The 27,771-nt window shown below is 34.3% G+C and overlaps 2 protein-coding genes across 2 annotated transcripts; both read left to right on the forward strand.

Moving 5' to 3' along the window:
• The first annotated feature begins 1,630 nt into the window (after window positions 1-1,630).
• Window positions 1,631-11,201, forward strand: LOC132548373 (patatin-like phospholipase domain-containing protein 2). Its single transcript, XM_060212234.1, has 8 exons — window positions 1,631-1,946; window positions 4,106-4,338; window positions 5,114-5,179; window positions 5,527-5,794; window positions 7,073-7,321; window positions 8,069-8,204; window positions 8,600-8,719; window positions 9,228-11,201. The coding sequence occupies exons 1-8, from the start codon at window positions 1,784-1,786 to the stop codon at window positions 9,886-9,888; spliced, it is 1,896 nt and encodes a 631-aa protein (XP_060068217.1). The 5' UTR covers window positions 1,631-1,783; the 3' UTR covers window positions 9,889-11,201.
• A 5,406-nt stretch (window positions 11,202-16,607) lies between these two features.
• On the forward strand, window positions 16,608-27,265 carry LOC132548447 (uncharacterized). Its single transcript, XM_060212313.1, has 4 exons — window positions 16,608-16,662; window positions 17,034-17,176; window positions 22,718-23,116; window positions 26,543-27,265. Exons 2-4 carry the CDS (start codon window positions 17,098-17,100, stop codon window positions 26,686-26,688), a joined length of 624 nt encoding a protein of 207 aa, XP_060068296.1. The 5' UTR covers window positions 16,608-16,662; window positions 17,034-17,097; the 3' UTR covers window positions 26,689-27,265.
• The last annotated feature ends 506 nt before the right edge of the window (window positions 27,266-27,771 follow it).

Consider the following 27,771-nt stretch of genomic DNA (forward strand, 5'->3'; position numbering starts at 1 on the left):
ATGATCATGCAATAACTGATCTTTTCTGACTTATTGATTACCTCCCCTTTTCTTTAGACCTTTTCTGACTTATTGATTACCTCCCCTTTTCTTTAGACCTTTTCTGACTTAACCAACAAAAAAAATCCTAATATTTATCTCTTACTTGTGATACTGCAGTGTAATGATATTGAAATTAACAAACGGTTTAAGTAAATACACTAAAACGTTTATGTGTGGTGCTTGTGACGAAAGTCAGATGGAAACACAAAGGACTTGTGGCCAATGGTTTCCCACAGGTTGTCAGAATGCTCATAGCCAAACTCGTATGAACCGCAATCGGTAGTTTAGAGGGGAGCACCCCCTCACGTCGCCAGAGAATCGACCATGTCGATTGGACAATGCCCGGCGATGGTAGTTTATAACCTGTACTAATCCACACCAGTGATGGTTAACAGAAATAAATATACTTAAAACAAAACCCAGTTCCACTCGGGGTATTAAACATCAGCCGTCAATCCAATAAAAATAAGCAACACCTCTTGAACAATGTCATCGAGAGTACCGTACATGATATTACTGCAATGGCAACTCCAACTCTCTCTCTCTCTCTCTCTCTCTCTCTCTCTCTCTCTCTCTCTCTCTCTCTCTCTCTCTCTCTCTCTCAGAGCAGTCCTTCATCCAACTGACGCAGCTCAATATACGTAAACTAAATACAAAAATCTGGAACACGGATGTTTGAAAAATCAAGCATACAAATGTAAATATGTCGGGTGTTTATGACAAGTTATTTGCACCTCCGAGTAATTTGTACCTGTTTGGTGATTTTCAAAAAAAAATTCTCATTCTAAAATATTCAAATATATTTGAAAAGGAAATAATATATTGCTTGGCATGCACTCTTTCCCGCTTTGGTCTAAATACATTTCCAAACTGTATAGATAAGGGCGTGTGCAAGTAAATTCTAGTTGAACAAGGTGTTTCGTATAGACTCGAAGATTGACCCTACATGTAACCTTCTAACAATATTGTGCAATACTGAGGAAGTGGGAAAATGTGTAATTAAATATCAATACCAATGAACTATAAATTAATACTGCTAACGACCTTCGATAATGATTGGTTTTGTTTTTTTTTTTAGATTAAGATAACCAACCAGTCCATTTTTACTAGCACACGCACCTTCCAATGTGAATTTAGCTCATGCAGGTGTATAACTTATCTGTACAGCATGTCTGATTCTGTTGAAAGATCTTCTCCTACATATGCTATTCAGGTTAACCATAATTCAACGAGTACGGTGTACATGTACTAGCCTCCTCTGTCAGTATATCTAACGCTAAGTCCGTTGATAAATTGAACTATTATTCTTTAATATTCCTATTACACTAATGTTTAAGTAAGATACAGAAGAAAAAGTAGATATAATTTAGAATGATTCTGTTTTGTTAATCTTTATTAAGTCCTCAGATTTTCATTAATACTTTGCGTCAGTGATAAAAACGAAAGTAGATTAAGCTTTGTATTTAAATTTTGAGGGTGTGTCACGTCAAAGATCGTTCCACACATCATTGAACCAATCAAGTTGTTAGTTGTAGGGGTATGCCTGCTACGTCATAAAATCACGAGTCACGTGGGCAAACAAACCAAGATGGACACCTCGTAAGCAAACGTACGTCCCAAGTTGATTGCTGTCATATTGTTGATCAATTTGTTAACTGAATTTAAAGACTTAACAATATAATAATACAAACGTTATATCACCCATGGAGTAGTTGTGTGAAAAGGTCTGGTGGATAAAAGGATGAATTTTTCCTTTGCTGGATGTGGATTTTTAGGTATCTACCATGTTGGAGTCGCGAGCTGTTTAAAACAGCATGTCCCGCATTTGGTGGACAGCGTGAAGTTTGGAGGAGCTAGTGCTGGGGCAATTGTAGCCTGTTGTTTGATGTGTGATTGTTGCCTAGGTATGTATAATATATATATCAATCAAAATCGCGACATTCATATTAAAGATGACGTGGTCTATAGACTTGCTGTGAGGAAGTAGGTCAGTGTGTTATAGTCAGTTCCAAAATTGCATGTTATGTAAACTTGGCACTTGACCTATTGGTGTTACCATGGTCAGTGTGGCCACTCTAACATTATAGTACCTGAGGCGTTTCAACGTGGCTTGGCTGTACATTATCAAGGACTTAAATGTTGGTTAGGGTCAAAATATATGTCCAATGTGTCACTTTATAATTTGTGTTCTATTTATTGTACACTCTTCATCTGGAGTGACCTGACATGCAAATGACCTCTTGAAATCAAAGTCCATTTGTTATGTGCGTAATATGATATATATATAGATAGATTCAGAGAGATAATGGTGCATTACTAAGCACAAACAACAGTGATATTACACAATATTTAGCAACTAATCTCAAAAGGTAGCTCTTCTCAATCTGAATCAGCTTGGAATTCAAGTTGTACATTATAACTTGCATGTATTCTCTGAAATATACACAATTGCTTAGTGACAATAGACAAGCCATGGTTCGATAAACAATTTGTTGGAATATGTAACTGATTGCTGTTAATCCTATCAATTTGAATGGTTGACTAGTGTAATATAGAGGGAGTAGTGTATCTGTACATGAACATGAGAATGATCTACAGGAAAATCCCTCTAGTGAAAACTAGTCTGAAGGGTTCTGGCAATCTGTGATTTTGTTTTTAATACAGGACCCGTATTCATAGTACACACAATTGTACATATATACACACTGTAAATACTTTTACATAACAGTCATTGTCATTGAACTTTATTTGAACCTTACTCTAGAAACCTCTTAATTATCGACCCAGACCCTCCTTATAGTTAACAGTAGGAGCTCCTGTTGTGTTTAGTAGACATGTAGGCTGTCACCAGAATGCTGTCCTTTGTAACAGGACACTATTAACACCTGTCCAAGGGTAGAACCTAGTTAGGTAGACTGTTATTTAGTGTGCAAACATTTGTAGGTGATCAAAAACAAGACCATGACACAATGATTATATAGAATTAAACAAAGCAAATGCATTCTAAAAATATGATAGGTTATGATGAATTTGTCATTACTCATTAGTAATTGAATTTCTTTGAATTATACAATTCAGCAATTAACCAAATTGTTTATGAATTTTAGGATATTTTTCTTAACTCTAAATTACCATATTTGACTTATTGAGCGCACTTACCCCTATAAGCGCATCCCCATCTTTATTCTTCATGATCTGCCCATACAATTTTCAGTTCTTTATAGCCACATAAAGGTTATGTTTTCCCTGTGCATGATTTAATTAAGCACACCCTTTTGTTTTTTTGGGAACACTGTGCTTATTAAGTCAAATACAGTATTTGTTCTAATTTTAAAAGACGTGATATAATAAGTCTTGGATATGAATAGAGGATCTATGAGTTTCCATTCATGTGGTCTTTATGAAACTTAAAGAAGTAAAGTAGCAAGGTATAATGAAACGTGCACAAATTTTACTTTTATCTCATATGACATAGAAACAAACATAACATTCTGTTTATTTCAAGATCATATAACTTAGCCTAAAATTCTTTCATATGATGTCACAAAATATTTGACAGTTATCACCATTATAAGTCATGATTTCACAGTGTAAACAATGGGAACCAGCAGCCAGGCAGCTCTGCTAGGTCATATTATCTGTGTAATAAAAAATATAACAAAAATTCATGAGCTTGGAAAACACATGAAAAACATCTCCTTTGATGCTATTTATAGCCAGAGTGAGTATAGGTATATCATGTAAATAGTATAAAGATGAACCAGGGCTCTCACACCCCATTTTGAGACTGGGACCCGGGCCTTTAGAATTGGGAAAAATAGCGGCATTTTCCTTAGAATTGGGAAAACTTGGGGTCTAAATTGGGAAAAAAAGATACTATTTTGCATTCGGCCCCAAATCTGGCAGATCAAGAGCCCTGTGAACATACATAGTTTTCATGTGCAGACTTTCTAGAATTACATATCTAAATATACAAATAGTGATATTTTCATCTATAATTTGGTTATGCATGTATATGATTACATACATGTTTAGAATTCATTTTTCCTTATTACTTTTATAGGTGAATGTACAAGTTTTACTCTAAGACTAGCCAGCAAGGCCAGGCATCACTCCTTAGGACCTCTGCACCCAAGTTTTGATATCAACCGTATTTTAAGAGATGCTCTTTATGAAGTGCTACCAGAAAATGCCCATAAGATTACATCTGGACGATTACATATCTCCATAACTCGTGTTTCTGACAGAAAGGCTGTGATTGTGTCAGAGTTTGAGTCCAAAGATGAACTAATTCAGGTTTGTATCAAATTGAAAATTAATCAGATCTTTGTTTCATAATCTTGTTCATGTATTGGTAAATGTTCAGGTTATTTACAAATTAATTTACTTATATATATATACATGTATATATTTTTTTTCAAATAAATGATGAAAAAAGAAGCTCATACTTAAAGCAAAAAAGTTAACTAATTAAAGATGAAAAGTGTGCCAATGGATGTATATATGTATATATACCTGGTATATATATATTCAGCGCAGGTGGTCTTTGAATTCAGAGGCATCATGTCTCATATAATTGATCCTGTTGCCAGTCCTGATCATGCCCCATCAACTATTTACATATGTACAAAACCATGTATGCGTAATCAATGCTAAATAGGTGTAAATATATGTAATGATATCATTAATCTATGCTAATTGACTCTCAATTAATGGCAAATGATATGATCTGTATAATATATACAGTAAATACGTGATCAAGGGGCGTATGTTAACTATTGGTGTACAGCTCATTCAATAACAACATACTGTGCTGGATTTTTTTTTCTCGTTACTAATACTAGTTTTACTCATTAAAAGTGGTATAATCCGATTCAAATTCAACACAAATGAGATATTAGATAGATGACAATAACATGTTTTATATTTGTAATTAATTGATAATTTTATTTGTACAATTTAATGGCATATACACATCATGAGGTGTATTATTAAACAAAAGAAATGTATTGATCAAAGCAGAATTTTCTTGTCGAAACATCTCATTACATATTGATTATGTGTGTTTCAGGCTCTGCTGACCAGTGCTTTTGTCCCACTGTACTCCGGTTTGGTGCCACCTTCATTCCGTGGTGTGGTAAATATACTTATTGACTGAATTCCAGGATTGCAATTGTCAAGAATTTCTTCTCAGTGTTAAGTTTAAACCCCCCACCCCTCTAAATAAAACAACAAATTAGAATAAACAAAAAAAATTAAGTACATGTATTTTGTACTTGTAGCCCTATCCTAATGCAGACAACATAGTTTTATATGACAAAAGATGGACATATATTTGATACAAAACAGATCTTTGATACAAATACAATTGATCTTTGAATTTCAAAGTATTTTTTATTTATGTTTGATCTGTTTTTTATGTGATTTCTATGTAAAAACCTCATTGCCCATTCACCATATGATGACAGTTTTCTATCTTTGCAGAGGTATGTTGATGGTGGATTGAGTGACAACATCCCTCAGCTAAACAATGAGACTATCACAGTTTCACCATTTTGTGGCGAAAGTGACATATGTCCTCGAGATGCCTCCGCCAATCTGATGCACATCACACTGGCTAACACTAGCTTCCAATGTTCGGGTGACAATCTATATCGCATGAGTCGGGCTCTGTTTCCACCCCATCCCGAAATTCTCAGTGATATGTGCCAGGAGGGTTTTGATGATTGTCTCAAGTTCTTACAGAGAAACAGTAAGTGTGTATAATGAGTACATATTCTATAATGTTATCATCACTTCTCATTAGAAATTTTAGTTTTGGAAACAATTTTTCATAAGTTGGTATTTTAGTCTAAAATGATGGAATATGATATGTAGGTAATTTGTACCTATCTCTTGAGACACACAGAACACCCTGCCTTCTTTAACAAAGGACACTTAAACATACCAAGAATATTTTCATTAAATATGTTCAAAATTGTATTTTAGTCAAACCTTTATAGTGTATTGGTTACATAATGCTTTTGTGCTGCAGGAAGGTACTGAACAGGGTCAAGATAGCCCATATACTCTCACACATCTGTAACCAGGTTTAGATATAGTCTAGCTAGCTGAATCAACTTTCTTAAGAAAGTATATTGTTGCAACCTGATATAGGTATGGAAGGGCAAGGTGATTAATTTGCATTGTTTTCACTATGGTATTGTCGCCATCTCATCACACTACGTTACTCTACGTTGGTGTTGGTAAGATTATACTACAGCCCCAAAGTCCAGTGAATTTATTTCTCTCTTGTACACCATATACCTCCGTGCAAAACTGCCTCAAAACAGTCATTCATGATATCTATTGTTAAGTACCATAAATGTAAAATAAATCACTGACACAATGACAGGTATTTAAAAAAGTAGGATCAATCATTCATGATATCTATTGTTAAGTACCATAAATGTAAAATAAATCACTGACACAATGACAGGTATTTAAAAAAGTAGGATCAAATGATTAGGTACATGTGTACTTGTCTGCTGTTTACGATGTCACATGTGCCACATGAACAATCACCACATTAAATTTCTCACCCATCTGTAACATATACTGGTACTTTTGGCTGCCTACAGACAGCTATTGGGACATCTAACATGTATAAATAGTGTTTCATTGACCTTGGTATAGCTGTTTTGATGAATTTCTGAGAAGTTTTCTGTGAAATTTTACAAAGATAGAAATTATAGCCAAAATCCCTAAGTGTTGTGATGATTGTAAAACTTCCTGGTGTTAAGATAAGTAGATAGGATGCTCAGATACTGGTGGACTAAATTCATAAAAGATGGATAATAAAATATATCAGGGAATTCAATATAACACGGGCGTCTCTTGCTATAAATGTGGGAACTTTGATGCTTCACACAAAGTAAATCAAATCAAGATTCAAAATATCACTTTGACATCATGTACAGTGTGATATACTTACATCAGCCAGTGTGATACCAAGTGATGTTTTCAGAACTGTTCTGTTTTCTCTTCCTAGATCTGATATCATGTACACGACATCTAAGTGTTCGATCTGAAATCATTTCGGTATCTAAGGGCATGTTAGAATCCACATCAGAAGACCTATTGGAAGATGAAGATAAATCTTCTTCAGGAGAAGAAACCTCTGAAGATGATATAGATGGTGTGTGTGAGGGGAACCATGAGGAGGATGAAGGATGTGCTGACTGTAAAAGGAAGGTCCAGGTTGCACTGATAGACACACTGCCTCCCTCAGTAGTTGAAGGTATGACACACTGCCAAATGTCAATCATGGGCAAACAACAATAGATATACAAAAAAAATTGTAATGAGATATTTGGAATGCAAAAACTAAACAAAAACAATCATTCCTCCCTACCAGGAAGTTGAAAAGGTAATGAAATTGGGTAGAAAAGCCTTATCTTACAATAGATAAAGTTGATGATGGACAGGAATTTGTTTAATTCAGGAGATGGCAGGTAGAAATTGTAGTTACTATAGCAGGCTGTATACATAGACACAGTATTGATTTGAAATAGCTTTAGGCTACTTCATGTGTTTTGTCAGTAAATATGGTAGCAGTTGTATAAGGGACTTGACCCCTTTGGTTTCCAAAGAGGAAGCAAGGTAGGAACAAGTTACCTGGACAGTTGTGACCCAAGGCTGGTCATAATTCTCTTTACACCATTGTTCAGGTGTCATAATTATACTAGATCAGTATCACAGAAAGAACATCATATATGTGATATATATGGTAGTTAGCAACCATTTATGATGATTTAGTAAGTTTTCAATAAACAGTGATACTTGAAATTGAATTCAAATATTTTTCCTTATACACCGACAATTTAAAGTTATTTCATTTTTATTTTACTTTAAGCTCACCTGGCCCAGATTGCTAAATTCATATGGATGTAACAACATTCACAGAATCTTGTTACCAAGGAAATATTTTACATGATTCATTTAGTGATCTGAGAACACATGTATATATGAGATATTTGTATTTCAGCTTTTCAGGCCACATCTGATTCCATGAACACAGGTATGATCAGTTGTGTAAGACAGAACCGAGCCTTTCGTCTCCTTTTGGCTATGGGTACACCCTGGTTACTGCCTGCTGACATCTTTTATACCTACACACTTAGGTAAATAAACATATACCAAATGCATTGTGAGAAATATGAAATTAATAAAAAAAAATTGTCTTATTGATGTGAAAATCAACTATAATGATTGAATTGTAGCTGAAAAGTTCTTTCAGTCAATTTTTAGTTCACCTGGTCCAAAGGCAGTGTAAGCAATACAGGCCCTATGGGTCTGTTGTTTATTATGTTTTATATGAGTAAGTGGGGTCATTGTAATTATTTTGTTTGGCAAGGACAGTAATATGTCCTTAGTATGTTATACAGGAGATAAAGATTAAATGAAAAACTAACCAATTCCTTTATTACATCTTGCTTGTAGTTGATAATAAAGTAAGGTACATATTTGTCGGAACTCAATGGAATCTTAAATTTACCGCTTTACTTTTGTACTTCAGAGCACTTCGATACTTACCTTCCCTGCCTCATGATGTACGTACTTTGTATGCAGAAGGGAGAGAACTCCTGAATGCTTTGTTATCCCACCTATCTAGACACAGCAGAAAGTACACAGCTAGGTAAGGGTGACAGTCACCTTTTAATATAGACATGACCTTTGTTTAGTAGAATTGCCATCCACACTACATACAGCTATGTCAATACCACTGTCATGGATGTCTTGTGTCTATTTTTCACTCTGAATTAATACAGAGACATTTTACCTTTTCAAACTCAAATTTATACCAGTAAATGGAAGAAGAAAGCTTCACCAGTTGGTGGTTGTCATTTTTAGTATGGTAAAAGGGTTTAACACAGGCTCTGATATGAAGAGAAAGAGTCTTACGACAATGCCTTAGTACTTTTATAAGGGGAAAACAAAGGCTTATATTGTTTCTGACCCTATACAACCTTGCATTGACATCTGCTCTGTAACGAGTGGTTTTAACGTGGAAATAATGTCTGTTATAAAGTGTTGATCTCAGCTTTATATCTCTAGTTTTACAGCTAAACCTTGAATGAATTTACAGTTATGAAATTCAAGATCATACAGTTCAGTATTTATGTAGTTTGTTTATTGTTTAACAGATTCACGTGTCAGCTGGCCATAACAGAGGTGAATTACCCTAGTGGAGGTGACATTGAGAGAGCTCTTGCATCCAATGATCCTTTCTTACCAGTCCCTGAAGAACCAATTATCCGCAACCTCAACATTGGATTTGCTGTCGATTTTGAAACTGACCGTCCAAATTCCATTCATTCTATACAAGACCTCGAGGGCCGAATGGAGCACATGGATTTGAATGGAATAGAACTTCAGTCCCAAGGGAATGGCCAGAATGTGTCAATTAGTACAGATCTACAGCAGCTACAGTCTTCCCAGGTACCTTGTCAGCTCATCTTTGATACATTTGAACAGTGCCTTCACATATCCAATGAAATGGAGTCAACCATAGCTTACTACTACAGGGATGAAAACAATTCCAACACCTATAACTTCCAAGAGATTTACAACATTGATAATGTTGACCTAAACATTCCAAGTACTATTGACACAATTCAAACCTCCCACAATACCTCAAAGATGGCCGACACCAACAATGATTCATGGGATAATTTTGTTGAACGCAATGCAAACCTTGAACAGGAGGTGGATGAACACATTCGACAGGAAATCGTTCTAGTGCCACATGAGAACGAAAAGCAAACCAATGCAGCATCGAACAGAGTTCCAGATGAAGGTGTGTGACTCCTGATAATAAGTTGAACTTGGTATAAAGAGTGATTGTCAATGACAAGGACTGTGCTAAATGTATATAAAAAGTATTTATTTTTGTATTGAAGTATTATATGTATGCTTGAAATACTCACCCATTGTGAAATGGCAGAAATATTGAAACCATAAGCTAAAATCGTATATTTTTAGCAAATCATGTTTATGTGAATGTTTCTTAAGCAAGGCCTTTTGAAAAGAAAGTGTTGATGTTGTTAAGTTATTTTTGTTTTGTTATTGTTAAATATTTTAGTGCAGACATTACCAGTATATTTTAAATTTGAATTTTATGACATTGCAGGATACGATTAATTTTACTTATATATACACATGTAAAACAGTTTTAAAATGGGATGCAACTATTATACTTGTTTTAGTTTTTAGGTCTGTTTTACATAGTCGTGAGTCCTCCGTTCAGATTTATGTATGTGATACGGGGTTTTTAAATATCAGTGAATGTTCTCTGTATTTGAATTTCTAAAGTAAAATCACTTTTTATGATATTGATTTTATCTGAAAAGCAAACTTGTATGTAAATGACACATTTTATGTTTGTGTGTGTAATTCAAGTTCAAGTCTGAAATGATAATTGAATATATTTTAACAGTTAATTTTGTAAAAATATCTATTTATTTGTAATACACTTTAGCTTCACAGTTAGATTGGACAATTTTTAACATCACATATCAGGTACCCTTGGCTATAAATATTTTTGCTATTGATCTTTATCTTATACTCGCCCTCCAAGTCCTAATTTTAATCGTAGTGTTAGATACTAGGTGCTGTTGATTTTGACATTTGTATGCTATTTTTTACACCAAGACTTTCAGAAACAGAGCATTTTCTGATTTAGTTTAGAATCGATTTTTCTTTGTGTTGTACTGTAAAGTTTTAGAATAAAAACTTAGTATCAAGCAAGCTTGAAAATTAAGCAGGTTAAATGTTAGTTGTTTTAGAAGCATCATGTTAAGTATTTCTGTTGTTTGTTGTAGGTGTGTTGATTTCATTTTACATCAATAGTGCAGTACTTATCATCTTATATATTTATATATAATGCACAAGTATATATGTAATATGCAGAATTTGCCTTATATATGATGAACTGAGTCATAAAGCTTTCTACCTCATCACCTGTGTTTGATAATGACAGAATCCAAATGTATATTTCAGGTAAGCATCAAACACTTGTGCTGATCTGGGCATGTTAAGACCTGTTAGTTGATTATGAAGTTCTTTATAATTTTTGATGCTGCGGATTGTTTAAATTATTAAATTGAACAAAAATAAAATGTCATCTTGTCGTTTCTTATTACTTGTTAACTGCTATATCAACAGTTGCAGGATTTTGAACTGTATTGGTGATGGAAAAAACTCTTGATATTTTGCATGGAACTTGCAGGATAGTAAAGTATTAACTTTTTTTAAATAATTGAACTTAACAGACTTCTATGATAAGAATTAAACATCCAAGACACGATTTGATACTGGTATTTGCCGCAATCATGAAAATTGTACGAAAGACACCTTTTAATACAAATTTAGAGTCAGATACAGGAGAGTCAAACAATATATTAAACAGCTAATTTTCGAGGCGATCTGTCACATTATCAAGACACAAATATTACATTAATTACACCACATACATAGAACAAAAAACAAATACAAAGTTATAAATCTAAATCGAGAGCGGTTATGTAAATTTAGGTGTCTCGATAATCCCTTCGGCCGATGGACGCCGAAGGCCCTTTATAACGGAAAAAAAACCCATCCCAAGTTGTTGTATGTAATCTGGTGATTAAGATATCAAAAATGTTTTATATAGATTTTGATATGCTTTGCACTCTAGACACTGAGCGTGTATGTGACTGCAACGAAAACAATTGCGCGTTACCTTCCAAGGAAACTAGTCTACCGGTACATCTCGGCCACATTCTAAAGGAGGAATTGTTTGATCAAAGATAGGAAACTTTATCGTAAAATCTTAAATGTATGTGTAATTACAATAAAAAATAATTTGTTAATTTTAATGCGCAATATCTACATATAATGTTATTTTGAATATGGTCAATTAGTCCCCAGAATATTCAACTCGCCCTAGAAAAGTCGCCTCATAAAATTGAAAATTTCTACTTCCGGACTAGAGTTAATAAACGGCGCCAATCTCCAATGAGAAGGAAAGCAGATATAGTGACTAAATGAAAAGTGCAATAAATAGAGCAAATACGTTTATTTGAGAAACATTTCCCCCTTTTTTGTCTGCTTCCTATTTTCTAACGGGGGCGGATAGGTAGGGGATACTATACTATGTCACAGTGGTAGCTTGAGATGTACCGGCTGTCAGCTATGTATGACCGGACCGGTAGTAGCAAGATCATCTCTCGTTCATACCGAGTGGGTAGCAGGTTTGGAGATGGTTGATCCAGTGTCGTTCCGTACTGAGGCGTTGCTGGTCACCCCATCTTCAGCAGTGGTCAATGGGTACCACCTGTATGTCATGTCATGACTTGGCATGTTGAAATGTCTTGCTACAGGCAGATCCAGGTGTTTCTGTTTGATAGAAAATCGGTGATAATTGATCAAGAGATTAAGTGGTGTTATTACATTGGGCGATGTGCATGATACCGACTTCCATATATATATATATGTATTTTTTTTTTATAATTTCTGAAGATTATTGAGATATGAAGTGATATCTTTCAACTTGTAACTTGATGGGGTGACGGGCTATAGTATATAATCAAATTGCATACTTTCTAGGCAATGTATGAGCCTTTTTAGGATAACTCTAGACCTCGACAACTTGACGACAACCCGTTGTACTGACTTCTTTTCTGGCGGAGATAACCTGAAGTTATTTAAGTATTTCAATGCTGACCTGGACCTCCCACTGGTTGAAATATTTTTACAAAATACAGAAGCAGAAAAATCCACTTTCAAAATTTATTGACAAGAATGTATTGAAAACGATCTTCTATAAAATCGAAAAAGTGGTATGAAAGTTATCGTAAACATCAACACTTTTATGCGCACATTATTCTGAAAGATAAAAATGAACAAAAGACATTCAAAAGTAAGTTACGAAACCATATGATGTAGAATGCACAATACAGAATCATAATCCAAACTCAAATTCAATAAAACAAGGGCATACTATAAGAAAAATATTTACACAGAGACTGGACATAAAAAGTAGAAGGAAAAAGATATATATTACCCATCAAATTTGGCAATTTGTACTTATTTGGTGTCATTCTTTGTTGAAGTTGGACAATATACATGTTTCTGCATTTTTTAATTTGGAAAAGAACTATTAAATTATGTTTGAACACCATTGATTTCTCATATTCCACTTCACATCTGTTTCAGTGACCATTTGTCATTATTTGAATGACCCTGCTTTGGACGGAAAACAACCTTTGACTAAGCAGCGATTTACATAAGATACTTTAGTATTAAATACAGCAATAGACAATTTGAAAATATGAAATAATAAATTTAACTGTTTCACACAGCAGTTTTGTCCTTCATGCTGGGAATCATTAATGTTAAATTCCAATTGAACTTAGTATTGACTGTTTGTTTTCTTTTATTCAATGTTTACAATAGTAAATATACATGTATATTATGATATAAAGTAAGGAATATATACATATATATTCTTTTGACAATTCACCAATTTTATCTGTCTTACATGCATTTTTAAAAATTCAACATTTTATATGCAGTTTAAAAGACTTTAAGTTATTATCGTTGATTAATATACATATACATTACTTAATTTATTTTGAACAGATTTACGATTCTTGGCAGTCAATTTGATCCACCTCGCTATTAAGACCACCTCGCTATTAAGACCACTTTTGTCCAGTCCCCAAAGTGGTCTTAATAGTGAGGTTTCGCTGTAAAGACCTTTATTGAGTCACGGATATTCTGTTAGTGTTGTATCGTTTGTGATCTGTTGACCTTATCAGATACACTATATATAGAAGTATCACAGACAAGAAGCAGTGGATTGTAAACAGGAGGAAGACTATTTCTAGTACGTATAATATCCAGGCCAAATTAGGCAATAACATTAAAACTATGACGACTGTAGACAAGGCATCCAGGAAGGGTTTCATCTAATTAAATCTATCTTATAGTGTATGGTAATTAAGTCCGCGACTGGCAACATCGGAAGTTTGATAAGCATGCGGGGTTGGAGGGAAATAAACACATTATAATATACATTCTGTCTAGTTATACGTAATGAAGACAGCACTATTAATCTATTGTAATTACGCAATGCCCTTTTAAATCTAGCAGTGCATTCTGGTAAAAAAGTACTTAGATAAGGTCACCATGTTAAGAAGTGCGACTTCAATGTACAAAGTGTACACGGTGTATTTAAGGCCGTATGTATCCCAAGACGCCAAACTTTTCATTTGTGGTAGCATCGGTCTAAAACGTGCGTTGATTACAGAGAGAGAAATTAAGATCATTCTACGAGAAATTATATTGGTTATAAATGACTGAAGCATAAAAAAAAAAAAAAAATCATACAACAAAACGTAGGTAAGATTTAAATAGTCATTGTCCTTCGCATGTCCTCCTCTAAGCTTTTATCAATACTAATACTGACCATTGTCCTCTTCGACTCTTTGATGTACCCCTAGAACTCAGCAATATAGACCCCTCCCCCCGAAAAAAGGTCGGAATGAAATAACCCAAATAATCTATCTTGTCTGCTTCCCACAATAACATCCATAAATGTTATCAAGAGTAATTTTGTCAAAACCAGTTACTGATATACATAATCAGTGAACTAAGAAGCTCTGTAACCTAAATCGGAATTAGTTCCTTCCCATCTGGTTAATAGCCCTGCATGTGATTGTTGTCATCCTGTCGAACTTCATCCTGCACTGTCCTCTTTTCTCTATTCAAAGTCCACTCCTACTTAACTCCCTCTCTACTGTAAAAGTTTGTATACCACTAAATACACTTCTTAAAGGTTCTCATACATTTGATGCAAGTATAGACAAATCTATTCTGATATTGATTCAGAGATTCATTACTGGACGTCTCTTTTAAATAAATTTGAAATATAATTTTTCATTCATTCAGTCTGTTAATGTTTTCTAAGGATTGGGTCTGCATTTCAGTTTTATTGACCAGGCACAGCTTTATCAGTGTATATGGAACTGTTTCAGTCTGCCTTCATCTAAAGTGACATTTCACACAATCGTGATTAGTTGTTTAACACAATAAAGATAATAGATGGTAGTGTTTCTTCCCTTTTCTCTTTAGTTTTTTTCTATTCATTTCAAAAATATTCTAAATTCTAATGTTAATGTCCCAATATTACTTTAAATTATTTGATAATTACAAATCATTTGACTGATGTGCTTATATACATGTATATATATGGAAAAGACTTTCATAGGCTTTGCATGTTGCCCAATTCCTTTTTTTCTTCAAAATCCTGACAATAAACAGAAAAAAGGCATAATCATCATGTGTTTTATTGAAATACTAAGATTTCATGATCTAGAAAATAATATTTTTATGCAATATACGAGTCTATTAGAAATACTAATATTTTGTTCATAAGGTTTTGTTTAATGCTGTCATACGATACATAAGTCTATACTAAGGTTTTGTTTTATAATGTCATACGGTACACAAGTCTATACTAAGGTTTTGTTTTATACTGTCATACGATACACAAGTCTATAAGGTTTTGTTTTATACTGTCATACGATACATAAGTCTATACTAAGGTTTTGTTTTATACTGTCATACGATACACAAGTCTATAAGGTTTTGTTTTATACTGTCATACGATACACAAGTCTATACTAACGTTTTGTTTTATACTGTCATATACACAAGTCTATAAGGTTTTGTATTTATACGATGTCTATAAGGTTTTGTTTTATACTGTCATACGATACACATACTGTCATATACACAAGTCTATAAGGTTTTGTTTTATACTGTCATACTACGGTTTTGTTTTATACTGTCATACGATACACAACTATAAGGTTTTGTTTTATACTGTCATACGATACACAAGTCTATACTAAGGTTTTGTTTTATACTGTCATACGATACACAAGTCTATACTAAGGTTTTGTTTTATACTGTCATACAATACACAAGTCTATACTAACGTTTTGTTTTATACTGTCATACGGTACACAAGTCTATAAGGTTTTGTTTTATACTGTCATACGGTACACAAGTCTATAAGGTTTTGTTTTATACTGTCATACGGTACACAAGTCTATACTAAGGTTTTGTTTTATACTGTCATACGATACACAAGTCTATAAGGTTTTGTTTTATACTGTCATACGATACACAAGTCTATACTAAGGTTTTGTTTTATACTGTCATACGATACACAAGTCTATAAGGTTTTGTTTTATACTGTCATACGATACACAAGTCTATAAGGTTTTGTTTTATACTATCATACGATATTGTGTTTAAAGTACTGACATCCGAAGTATTAGTGAATTAATATGAAGTCCGTAAATGAATCATCATTGATAGTTAAGCCGTAGTCAGATGTTGATGAGGCTCTGTATCATATTAACACGAGGCAGATACATCAGGCTTATACTGAAGTAGAATGATTCACGACCGAAAAGGTAGGATTTCTAGTAGTAGTTTAATGCCAGTAACGTGTCAAAGATATCACGATACAAATCCATAGGGGATGTTACACAACCACCTACATAGCTGTTACGTCACTTACAATAGGTAGGCCTACGTCACACACTCTTGTCTTACTGATGCTGACACATGTTGTCTCTATTATTTCAATAGTCTATACTTGCCGTTAATGTTGATAATTTAATTTGATGTTTTGTGGAGTATGAAAGGCGGAAGTGGTTCGGAGTTATACATGTGGCTAGGTCTCCATGCACATATTCTTGTTCAGATAACATGCGTATCGGTATCTTTGGGTGCACAGAAATCATTCTAATACTGCACGCAGCAACCATGAACAAGTGAAGTGTTAGTGAATACAGAATTCCAATGGGGTTTAATATTGGAGGCGTGGTGACCTTTAGCGAGTGATAAAACAAATGCGTGGGCATCCTTGTTGTTCAAATATTTCCTTTTTACAGTTGGAGAAAGCAGATATACGAAAGCAATATACAAGGACTTGGAGGTTAATTGTATACAGAAATAATGGATGTCAATATCAATTTATCGATTTTACACCTGTGTACTTTCTTCGTCACTACGGTTGGATATTTTGGGAGACAAGGTAAGTACAAATGTAATCAAATTTATCCTTTGAGATGATCCAATGTGTGCTAGGCAGGCATTTTTCTACGTTAAAGTTTAAAATAGGATCAATTATTTCATTCATCACTGCAATAATGATATCAATAACCCAGAGAGTCTAGTAACTAATCACTAGTATTGATAACACGGATCACAAAACCGGAACTATTGTACATGTTGACACCTCTATAAACTGACGTACAACTTCCTCGTATACACCAGTGTAAAGAAACCATCTACCGGGTTCCACAAAGAAACCCGTGAAAATAATCCTAGAGTAGGATCAATCACCACGTCATCAATAAATCGATAGTATACATACTGTATAGTATGTAATAGAGTATACATGTAGTATACATACTGTATTGTATGTAACAGAGTATACATATAGTATACATACTGTATTGTATGTAATAGAGTATACATGTAGTATACATACTGTATTGTATGTAATAGAGTATACATTTAGTAAACATACTGTATTGTTTGTAATAGAGTATACATGTAGTATACATACTGTATTGTATGTAATAGAGTATACATATAGTAAACATATTGTATTGTTTGTAATAGATTTCACCTAGTATTTTCATTTTTGCTTTATTTCATTATTCCTATTCATTCTACATAGGTCCTATTATTTCCACGAAATTTCTACTTTAAAATAAACACTGAATTTCTAAAATTGCTTCAGACTGTTCATGTCCGCTTGTCCTGTTTATATGAATTGAATTTTTAAGAGTTTTGCTTCCGGGTCTATGTACCATACGGCCTAGAGCCTTGAGATTGTGTAAACTGTAGTACAGATGTATGAATGACTAACCGCCAAATGATGACACTCCACGGTTTCCTTTACACACTAACCAATACAGCAATAGTAATATTCTGAAAATTCACTTCATAATCTCATACGTAGACAGCCGCGTCTGTCTTACACAATATATCTCCACGTGTACAGAGACCCATACTTTAGCAGTAATTTCAATTTAACGCTGTTCGCGCTTAAAGAGTTACACTTAAGCAACAAGAAAATCCAAACTCAACTTATATTACTTTTGTGTTTGTAATATGTCAGTATTTTCGTTGTTGTGTATATATGTAAGCTTGAAGTGGCTTGTTAGTTTACCATTCATTAATCTGAAGTTTTTGTGTCATCTATTGTGTCTATGTATAACTTATACCGAAAACGAAAGTACGTTAGCAATAAAATTCACTAAATGTAGAAAACTGAAACTTAACACTGTCTGTTCAAAGATACAATCTTAGCTTTTGATATACAAATGAATAACCTCGGTTATTTTGTCCTGTTATGTTCACCTCTTTTTATCGCAATATTACAAGGTTAAGTCATGACTACACGTGGATATGCACTAAAACAATTCGTGATTCGCTTTAATATTTAACATTATTCTTAAGGAAATCGAGGACCAGACTAGTCCTCGGCGTTAGATCTGATACAGTTTATAAGTGCGTGGTTGAGGTTCACCCCTTAACACAAAAAAAAAAATCCTACAGGTACGACATAAACAAGAAAAGATAATCTAATTCAATATGGTATAGAACAATTGCCAAATATGAAAAAGGAAAGGAAATGGTTTTATGACTACCTGCTCTTTGAAACTGTAAAAGTTTTCTACATTTGTATAGAAAGGTTTTATTGATCTGTGTATCTTTTGTACAATCTTGGAAATTACATGTGATAGAGAGCAGACACTGCTGATGACTTCAGTCCCCAAGTCTTGTCTTAACCCACATGTCACTTGTGTTTTTTTGTACAATCTACGAAATTACAGGTGAATGACAGCAAGCACTGCTGATGCTGGGAACCAACTTTAGACTCTTCGGAAACTTAAGTGTTTTCCAGCAATAACTTCCACCGGCAATATCGAGGATTGTACGAAAGTTTACGACAGGAAAATCGAAACAGTTATCATACGGCTTGTCGGGAAAATGTCCCTGTTGGTTGCATTGCTGGTAAAAAAAGTTAATCATATTTTCAGTTTTAGACTATGTCTACGACTTGGTAGTTTAAATTGTTGTTGTTTAAAACATGGCATCATTAATAATCCTTTAGAGAAACTGAAGGAGTTTGCAAGGCATTTATTGTCTGCTTTGATAGTTAAATATCTTCGATGAATCCAGTCTCGCATGAGATCTTGATTGGCTGGTTGCTTGCTTGGTTGTTGGTTCGTTGTCGGTTGGTCGGTCGGCTGTCGGTTGGTCGTTTGGTTTGTCGGTTGGTTGGTTGGTATGTCGGTTGGTTGGTTGGTTGGTTTGTAGGTCGGTTGTCGGTCGGTTGGTTGGTTTGTCGGTCGGTTGTCGGTTGGTTGGTTGGTTTGTCGGTTGGTCGGTTAGTGACAGACTTTATGTCCAATTTCAGCGATAGTTGCTGTATTCAGGAGGAGGTGACCTTTATCCCAGCCCTTGGGAGAGAAGGGTCAGGTCCATCGATACAATGTCAGAGACTGGTCAGGTCTCTGGAACAACTAAAATACGGAATGATTCAACGTGTCCTACGAGTCTGTCGGATACCAGTACATGTAAAAACAAAAACAAGTCAATCCAGAGTCTGTTGCCATGACTATGTCAACACACTAAACACCAATTGTTGGCAGGGTATCTTTCAGTAAGAATTTAAATCGCTCTCCTGTTTTCAAACAACGATGTTACGTGACTAGTTTAAGTCATTTCAGGTAATGATTGTTAGTGAAACTGAGGAAGAATTTAATAGTTTTTGCTTCGAAAAGACGAGCTAACAACAAAAACGTTGAAATATATTTAACATAAGACTCAGAAATATCAATAGGGCCCAGGAGGGGCAACTACTCTAAACACCTCTTTCTTTCTCGTCATCATGAATTTATTTTTCTCGTTATAACGAATTTCTCTCCCAGGACCTCGTTATAACGAGAAAGAAAGTCGTTATCATGAAAAAGGATATCGTAATTTCGAGAAAGAAAATAATTTTCATCAGGGTAGTCCTAATCGACTTCCGTACATATCTGACCATTTTGCGATTAAAAAATCCCACTTGACCTGAAATGATCTTTGAGCAAGCCGGAAAAGGCGACCTAATTTTATCAATGATGTATTAAAAGTAAATTGCCTATAACTTGGAACTAAACTGGTTTCCAAAAAGCTGATGGTTCAATAATATGAACTCAAAATACATTTCTATTGCAATACCTAAAGTTTATTTAGTACTTGAACAAATAAATTAATTATATTTAATTGTTTGCGCTTTGACATGTCTCAGTTTTGACTCCATCTGGGTCCAAGACCACGATCAGTATGACGCAAACTGAATAACACTGTAAAACACTTTTTAAACATTGTGTCCACAAGTGAGGTCATAACCTTGAAGAGGGTAAAATATGAACATCTGATTTTGTATATATAAATTGCATTATATAATTTCACTTCGAGTCTTTTGAAATTCTGAGGAATTTTCACCTATTCAAACATTCGCAATGTATGCACGAGTACATCTAAAGTCTATTTGAATCATATTCAGTATTTCATACAGAATAACATCGTCTTCATGGACAATAGATGCTAATTGTTACAGCTCATTTGTAAAGTTTGAATATAAAGAAATAAAGGACATAATTCATGAACCTATCATTACCATAGAAATACATAATAAGATGATCTGTTAAACATGCCTCGAAGAAACGACGAGCACATGTTTAGATTTCTACGTTGTTACACTACAATAACACCATCTACAATCGAATATGGTCCAACAATTGTATTATACACGTATCGCACCTGGCTTCTTAGTCTGTAGCACCGGGCTCGTTACTATGGCGACACAGTCATATTATCAAACCGGACTAATTAGTGGTTACCATGGTGACAAAGTCGTATTCATAAACCAGACTAGGTAGTCGTTAGTTGGGTTGCTCGGGTATATCATCAAACCATTAATTGGTCGTAAGTATGGTGAAAATATTGTATGATCAAACCGGATTAAATAGTCGTTACTATGGTGACATGGGCAGAATATTAAACAATACTTATTAGTCGTTTCTATTGTAACACATTTATCATAGTGATCTCGTTGAGAAATATTCTATATCTTTTGCGATATGAAGCTGGATGTAATTGATGCTCGTTAGTTTGCTTGTTGATTCCGTGCACCTTGTTTTTATTTGAGAACCTGACATTACTTACTTAGATTGACCAAGATATTTACATGGCAGTTGTCGTCGATGAAAAAGAAGTCATTCACTTTTCCAGAGGACTTGGTCTTATTCTCCATGTTTTTTTTCACGAGTCTTCTTGTAAATCTTTCTTTTGCTTATATTTGCCCTTGTTTTACTGGATTCGATTTTAGATTATGATTTTTGTTGACATGTTTGTATTTTCTTATTGTTCTTTATCAAACCAGACTAGTTAGTCATTACTATGGTGACACAGTAGTCTCATCAAACCAGACTAGTTAGTCATTACTATGGTAATACAGTCGTACCATCAAACCAGACTAGTTAGTCATTACTATGGTGACACAGTCGTATCATCAAACCAGACTAGTTAGTCGTTACTATGGTGACACAGTCGTAAAATCAAACCAGACTAGTTAGTCGTTACTATGGTAACACAGTCGTATCATCAAACCAGACTAGTTAGTCGTTACTATGGTAACACAGTCGTATCATCAAACAGGACTAATAAGTCGTTACTATGGTAACACAGTCGTATCATCAAACAGGACTAATTAGTCGTTACTATGGTAACACAGTCGTATCATCAAACAGGACTAATTAGTCGTTACTATGGTAACACAGTCGTATCATCAAACAGGACTAATTAGTCGTTGCTATGATGACGCGACAAATTATGACTAGTGCTATTTATTTGTATGTGTCCTTTGTACAAGCTTCATTTCTATGGTGACAAAATCGTATATATGGTGACCTAGTCTATTATCACACCAAACAAATAAATCGGTAACTATGGTGACACGGACACTTCATCTATACTTTTCAGGAATTAAGTAAACAAGTTTATGTCGAAAGCTTCACAGCAATACTGAATTAAGATTTTTTTTCATACTTATCTTTCAAGTTCGTTAAGTTATGCCAAGGAATGTTCATATCTATACAAGGATATTGTAACTTGAAATCGTGTTGGTGTATGGTTACGATTTCGATGAGCTTAAGACGTGTTTACTCATCTCCGAACCCTTTTTTAAGTTATTAAGACATGCTTGTTTCATTTCTTTCAATAACGGCACTACTAACATTATTCTAGAATAAGAATGTTTACTACGTACGTTATGAAGATATTTGAGGTTTTCTGTTACCGTTCTAGGTATATATTACACTGGTTTAATTTGTTGTTGTTGTAAATGTGATGCCATATCATGTTCAAAGGGAACGGTCTTGGAACTTTAAGTGATGAGAGTTACCTCTTTATTTACGACGAAAGCAATTATAACCAAGCACGTGTTGCATGTTTTTACACCAGATAACCTACGAGCTACTTTGGTTAAAACTTTTAATATATATTGTTGCAGATGACTGCCCATCCCAACACTGGTCGATGAATATTCAACGCCGGAGATGCTTAAAATTTTTTCCTGAATTCCATGACTTTGTACACGCTGAGCAATTATGCAAGAAGGAAGGAAGCGACATTCCATATATGGACATAGACTCTGACGTGACGTCAGCATTTCAGTACCTTTATCTAAATTTCACAAATTCATCTTTTCAATTTTGGACGAGAAGGAAACATCACGATAAAATTAATAGAACCGTTAGTAAAAGAACAACTGACGATGATAGAAAATGCGAATTTGCGAAACTGGGACGAGAAATGAACATTTCAAGACATACCAAAAAATGTTCCGAAAAAACAGCAGTGCTCTGTGAATACAAAGTGAATGATTCGACAAATATGCTGTTTTCAAAACGTAAGTGTGATGCTTAAAATAAGATTTTTTTAACTAGACAATCAGATATTTTCAAAACTGAATTAAGCTCACAAAACCGTCCTTTATCACTTTCTTTGTAAAGTTTAAAAACTAATTAGTGACCTACTCAAGTAACCATATCTTGCCCTTCATATCTTTCTCCTCTGTTGTCGCCGTCTTGGCTCCTGTACAATGAGTACTAGTACGTGTTATCTCATATTGTCTGTAGTTGTTGTGTATTGTAATGTTCAGGGAATGAAGGAGAGTTCCCCATGTCTCTGTCTATAACATTTGTCAGTTTCTATAAACCTACAAGCGATTCTTCAAAACGCTAAATTATTTAAAACTGATGTACTATTTGATGTGGTATTTAGAAACGACAACCATAATGTATATCTCTCACAGATGCTTAGATATATGTAGTTTTGCCTTCTGAAACACTGCGTATAAACGATACACACAATTTACCAGAACAAATACACGAGTACTTGTAAAATGAATAATGATATTACACAAGGTTCCGTTTTTTTGTCGCTTTGGCGCCACAGGTCTAGATTTTTAAGTTAAAGAACGGACAGTTTCAATATATTTTGCGATAAAAGTTCCAGCGTCTCAGCTTTCATGACAGATCACATATGCACTTTGGCATTTTATTTTTTGTGTCTGCCAACGTCATTTATATATAACATAAAAGTGCAAGAAGGTAACAGAGACGACAAAGCAACTAAATAATTTCACAGCTTTTATAAACAGTCTAAGTCAATAAACCAACAACAAGGTGTGTGTTATCTGAGTATAATATCCAGGTGGTCAGGGTAAATATATTATAAACAGCGTAAGTCAATAAACCAACAACAAGGTGTGTTATCCGAGTATAATATCCAGGTGGTCAGGGTAAATATATTATAAACAACGTAAGTCAATAAATCAACAACAAGGTGTGTTATCTGAGTATAATATCCAGGTGGTCAGGGTAAACATATTATAAACAACGTAAGTCAATAAACCAACAACAAGGTGTGTTATCTGAGTATAATATCCAGGTGGTCAGGGTAAACGTAAACAACGTAAGTCAATAAATCAACAACAAGGTGTGTGTTATCTGAGTATAATATCCAGGTGGTCAGGGTAAACATATTATAAACAACGTAAGTCAATAAATCAACAACAAGGTGTGTTATCTGAGTATAATATCCAGGTGGTCAGGGTAAATATATTATAAACAGCGTAAGTCAATAAATCAACAACAAGGTGTGTGTTATCTGAGTATAATATCCAGGTGGTCAGGGTAAATATATTATAAACAACGTAAGTCAATAAACCAACAACAAGGTGTGTTATCTGAGTATAATATCCAGGTGGTTAGCAACAAGGTATGTGTTATCTGAGTATAATATCCAGGTGGTCAGGGTAAACATATTATAAACAACGTAAGTCAATAAATCAACAACAAGGTGTGTTATCTGAGTATAATATCCAGGTGGTCAGGGTAAATATATTATAAACAACGTAAGTCAATAAATCAACAACAAGGTGTGTGTTATCTGAGTATAATATCCAGGTGGTCAGGGTAAATATATTATAAACAGCGTAAGTCAATAAACCAACAACAAGGTGTGTTATCCGAGTATAATATCCAGGTGGTTAGCAACAAGGTATGTGTTATCTGAGTATAATATCCACGTAAACAACGTAAGTCAATAAATCAACAACAATGTGTGTTATCTGAGTATAATATCCAGGTGGTCAGGGTAAATATTTTATAAACAGCGTAAGTCAATAAATCAACAACAAGGTGTGTGTTATCTGAGTATAATATCAAGGTGGTCAGGGTAAATATAAACAACGTAAGTCAATAAATCAACAACAAGGTGTGTTATCTGAGTATAATATCCAGGTGGTCAGTGGTAAATATATTATAAATAACGTAAGTCAATAAATCAACAACAAGGTGTGTTATCTGAGTATAATATCCAGGTGGTCAGGTAAACATATTATAAACATAAACAACAAGGTGTGTAAATCAATAAATCAACAACAAGGTGTGTTATCTGAGTATAATATCCAGGTGGTCAGGGTAAATATATTATAAACAGCGTACTTCAATAAATCAACAACAAGGTGTGTGTTATCTGAGTATAATATCCAGGTGGTCAGGGTAAACATATTATAAACAGCGTAAGTCAATAAACCAACAACAAGGTGTGTTATCTGAGTATAATATCCAGGTGGTTAGCAACAAGGTATGTGTTATCTGAGTATAATATCCAGGTGGTCAGGGTAAATATATTATAAACAACGTAAGTCAATAAATCAACAACAAGGTGTGTGTTATCTGAGTATAATATCCAGGTGGTCAGGGTAAACATATTATAAATAAACAACGTAAGTCAATAAATCAACAACAAGGTGTGTGTTATCTGAGTATAATATCCAGGTGGTCAGGGTAAACATATTATAAACAGCGTAAGTCAATAAACCAACAACAAGGTGTGTTATCCGAGTATAATATCCAGGTGGTTAGCAACAAGGTATGTGTTATCTGAGTATAATATCCAGGTGGTCAGGGTAAACATATTATAAACAACGTAAGTCAATAAATCAACAACAAGGTGTGTGTTATCTGAGTATAATATCCAGGTGGTCAGGGTAAACATAAACAACGTAAATCAATAAATCAACAACAAGGTGTGTTATCTGAGTATAATATCCAGGTGGTCAGGGTAAATATATTATAAACAGCGTAAGTCAATAAACCAACAACAAGGTGTGTTATCCGAGTATAATATCCAGGTGGTTAGCAACAAGGTATGTGTTATCTGAGTATAATATCAAGGTGGTCAGGGTAAATATAAACAACGTAAGTCAATAAATCAACAACAAGGTGTGTTATCTGAGTATAATATCCAGGTGGTCAGGGTAAATATTTTATAAACAGCGTAAGTCAATAAATCAACAACAAGGTGTGTGTTATCTGAGTATAATATCAAGGTGGTCAGGGTAAATATAAACAACGTAAGTCAATAAATCAACAACAAGGTGTGTTATCTGAGTATAATATTCAGGTGGTCAGGGTAAATATATTATAAACAACGTAAGTCAATAAATCATCAACAAGGTGTGTTATCTGAGTATAATATCCAGGTGGTCAGAGTAAACATATTATAAACAGCGTAAGTCAATAAATCAACAACAAGGTGTGTGTTATCTGAGTATAATATTCAGGTGGTCAGGGTAAACATATTATAAGCAGCGTAAGTCAATAAATCATCAACAAGGTGTGTGTTAATTGAGTATAATACCCAGGTCATCACACTAAACGTTCAATACAACAAAATGGCCTATTGATGATAAGGGACATAACTCGTCTTTGCTTGTGCACAGTATGTTGATCTCTAATGACGTATTCTATGTTTTATCTTACAGATGTTTTCGTTCTGGACACCCGCGATCTCGTCGCTATAGGTGCTGGAGTATTCATCGTAGCAGTTTTTTGTTTTGTTGTTTTCATGGATATCATAAAACACATTAAAAATCCACAACCAAAGATAACAGATGGTACACATGTGTGAAATCTCTCAGATGTCTGCGATGCTTTGATCATCAATGATTCATGACCTCTTCTCGCGTGTTATAGGAAGAAACGCACGGAAAGAGAGAATGAATGTATATTTTCATATTGATACGTAATAAACCGGCTCCTCACATCCTGTAAAAATCATTAATTGAACTTCCTGAAAATGAGCGGTCATACGGAATAGTAATAGGAGACTAATTGTATTCAGAAGAAATTTTGAAACAACATTATTATGTCAGAAGTATGGACTAATTAATAATGATGTGTACTCTCACGTAGATTTACAGTGTACTTTACTGACGACATTCGAGACCAGATTTGTTGTCAAAGCATCAGCATCAGTAGTTATATGTTTAGTGTATATTTACAATCTCATCCAGACTTTGACTTATTCCATTTATACTTAATGATGGACAAAACATGTATGGGTGGAGTATATCAGAGACTGAATTTTATTTTACTTCAGTCAATTACATATCGGAAATGATTAAAGCCTATTATAATTGAAATTCCTTCATATGTGTTCAATGAATACATTTTCATTACTGCTGTTGTATGATGTAGAATACTTTGCTGTCGTGTTTCAATTACTTAAAATATTGTATACTACATTCTATTTTACAATCCGTTGTTAAGCTTGTCAATCTATAACTATCTATAATTACATATATATTATTATGTTGGTACAACGTTCTTTAAGGTAGAAATATAAAGGGAAAGGATGGCTTTGATGATTCAATTTACAATTGCTGAGGGATTCCTGACGTTAGAATCACTTCACTACGGCATTTCTTACTAACAGTGACAGTGCTGTGCTAATAGAGGTCACGCTCTACAACGGGAGAGGTCTATTTGTTATAGAGGTCACGCTCTACAACGGGAGAGGTCTATTTGTTATAGAGGTCACGCTCTACAACGGGAGGGGTCTATTTGTTATAGAGGTCACGCTCTACAACGGGAGAGGTCTATTTGTTATAGTGGTGTTTGTAATAGAGGTCACCCTCTACAACTGGTCTGAATCTGATAACAAGTGCCGAGGAAATCGCTATTTTCTTACAGTCAATGTTCATATATAATA

The sequence above is a fragment of the Ylistrum balloti genome, unplaced genomic scaffold (genome assembly GCF_031769215.1).
Source record: "Ylistrum balloti isolate Yb309-2 unplaced genomic scaffold, AGI_CSIRO_Ybal_v1 Utg370010, whole genome shotgun sequence".
NCBI lineage: Eukaryota > Metazoa > Mollusca > Bivalvia > Pectinida > Pectinidae > Ylistrum > Ylistrum balloti.

Excerpts from the sequence above, each read along its gene's own strand:
- LOC132548373 (XM_060212234.1), top strand. The coding sequence starts at position 1,784 with ATGAATTTTTCCTTTGCTGGATGTGGATTTTTAGGTATCTACCATGTT. Across the intron at positions 1,947-4,105 it reads GATGTGTGATTGTTGCCTAG|GTGAATGTACAAGTTTTACT; the intron begins GTATGTATAATA and ends TTACTTTTATAG. Across the intron at positions 8,205-8,599 it reads TTTTATACCTACACACTTAG|AGCACTTCGATACTTACCTT; the intron begins GTAAATAAACAT and ends TTTGTACTTCAG.
- LOC132548447 (XM_060212313.1), top strand. The coding sequence starts at position 17,098 with ATGGATGTCAATATCAATTTATCGATTTTACACCTGTGTACTTTCTTC. Across the intron at positions 17,177-22,717 it reads TGGATATTTTGGGAGACAAG|ATGACTGCCCATCCCAACAC; the intron begins GTAAGTACAAAT and ends ATATTGTTGCAG. Across the intron at positions 23,117-26,542 it reads AAATATGCTGTTTTCAAAAC|ATGTTTTCGTTCTGGACACC; the intron begins GTAAGTGTGATG and ends TTTATCTTACAG.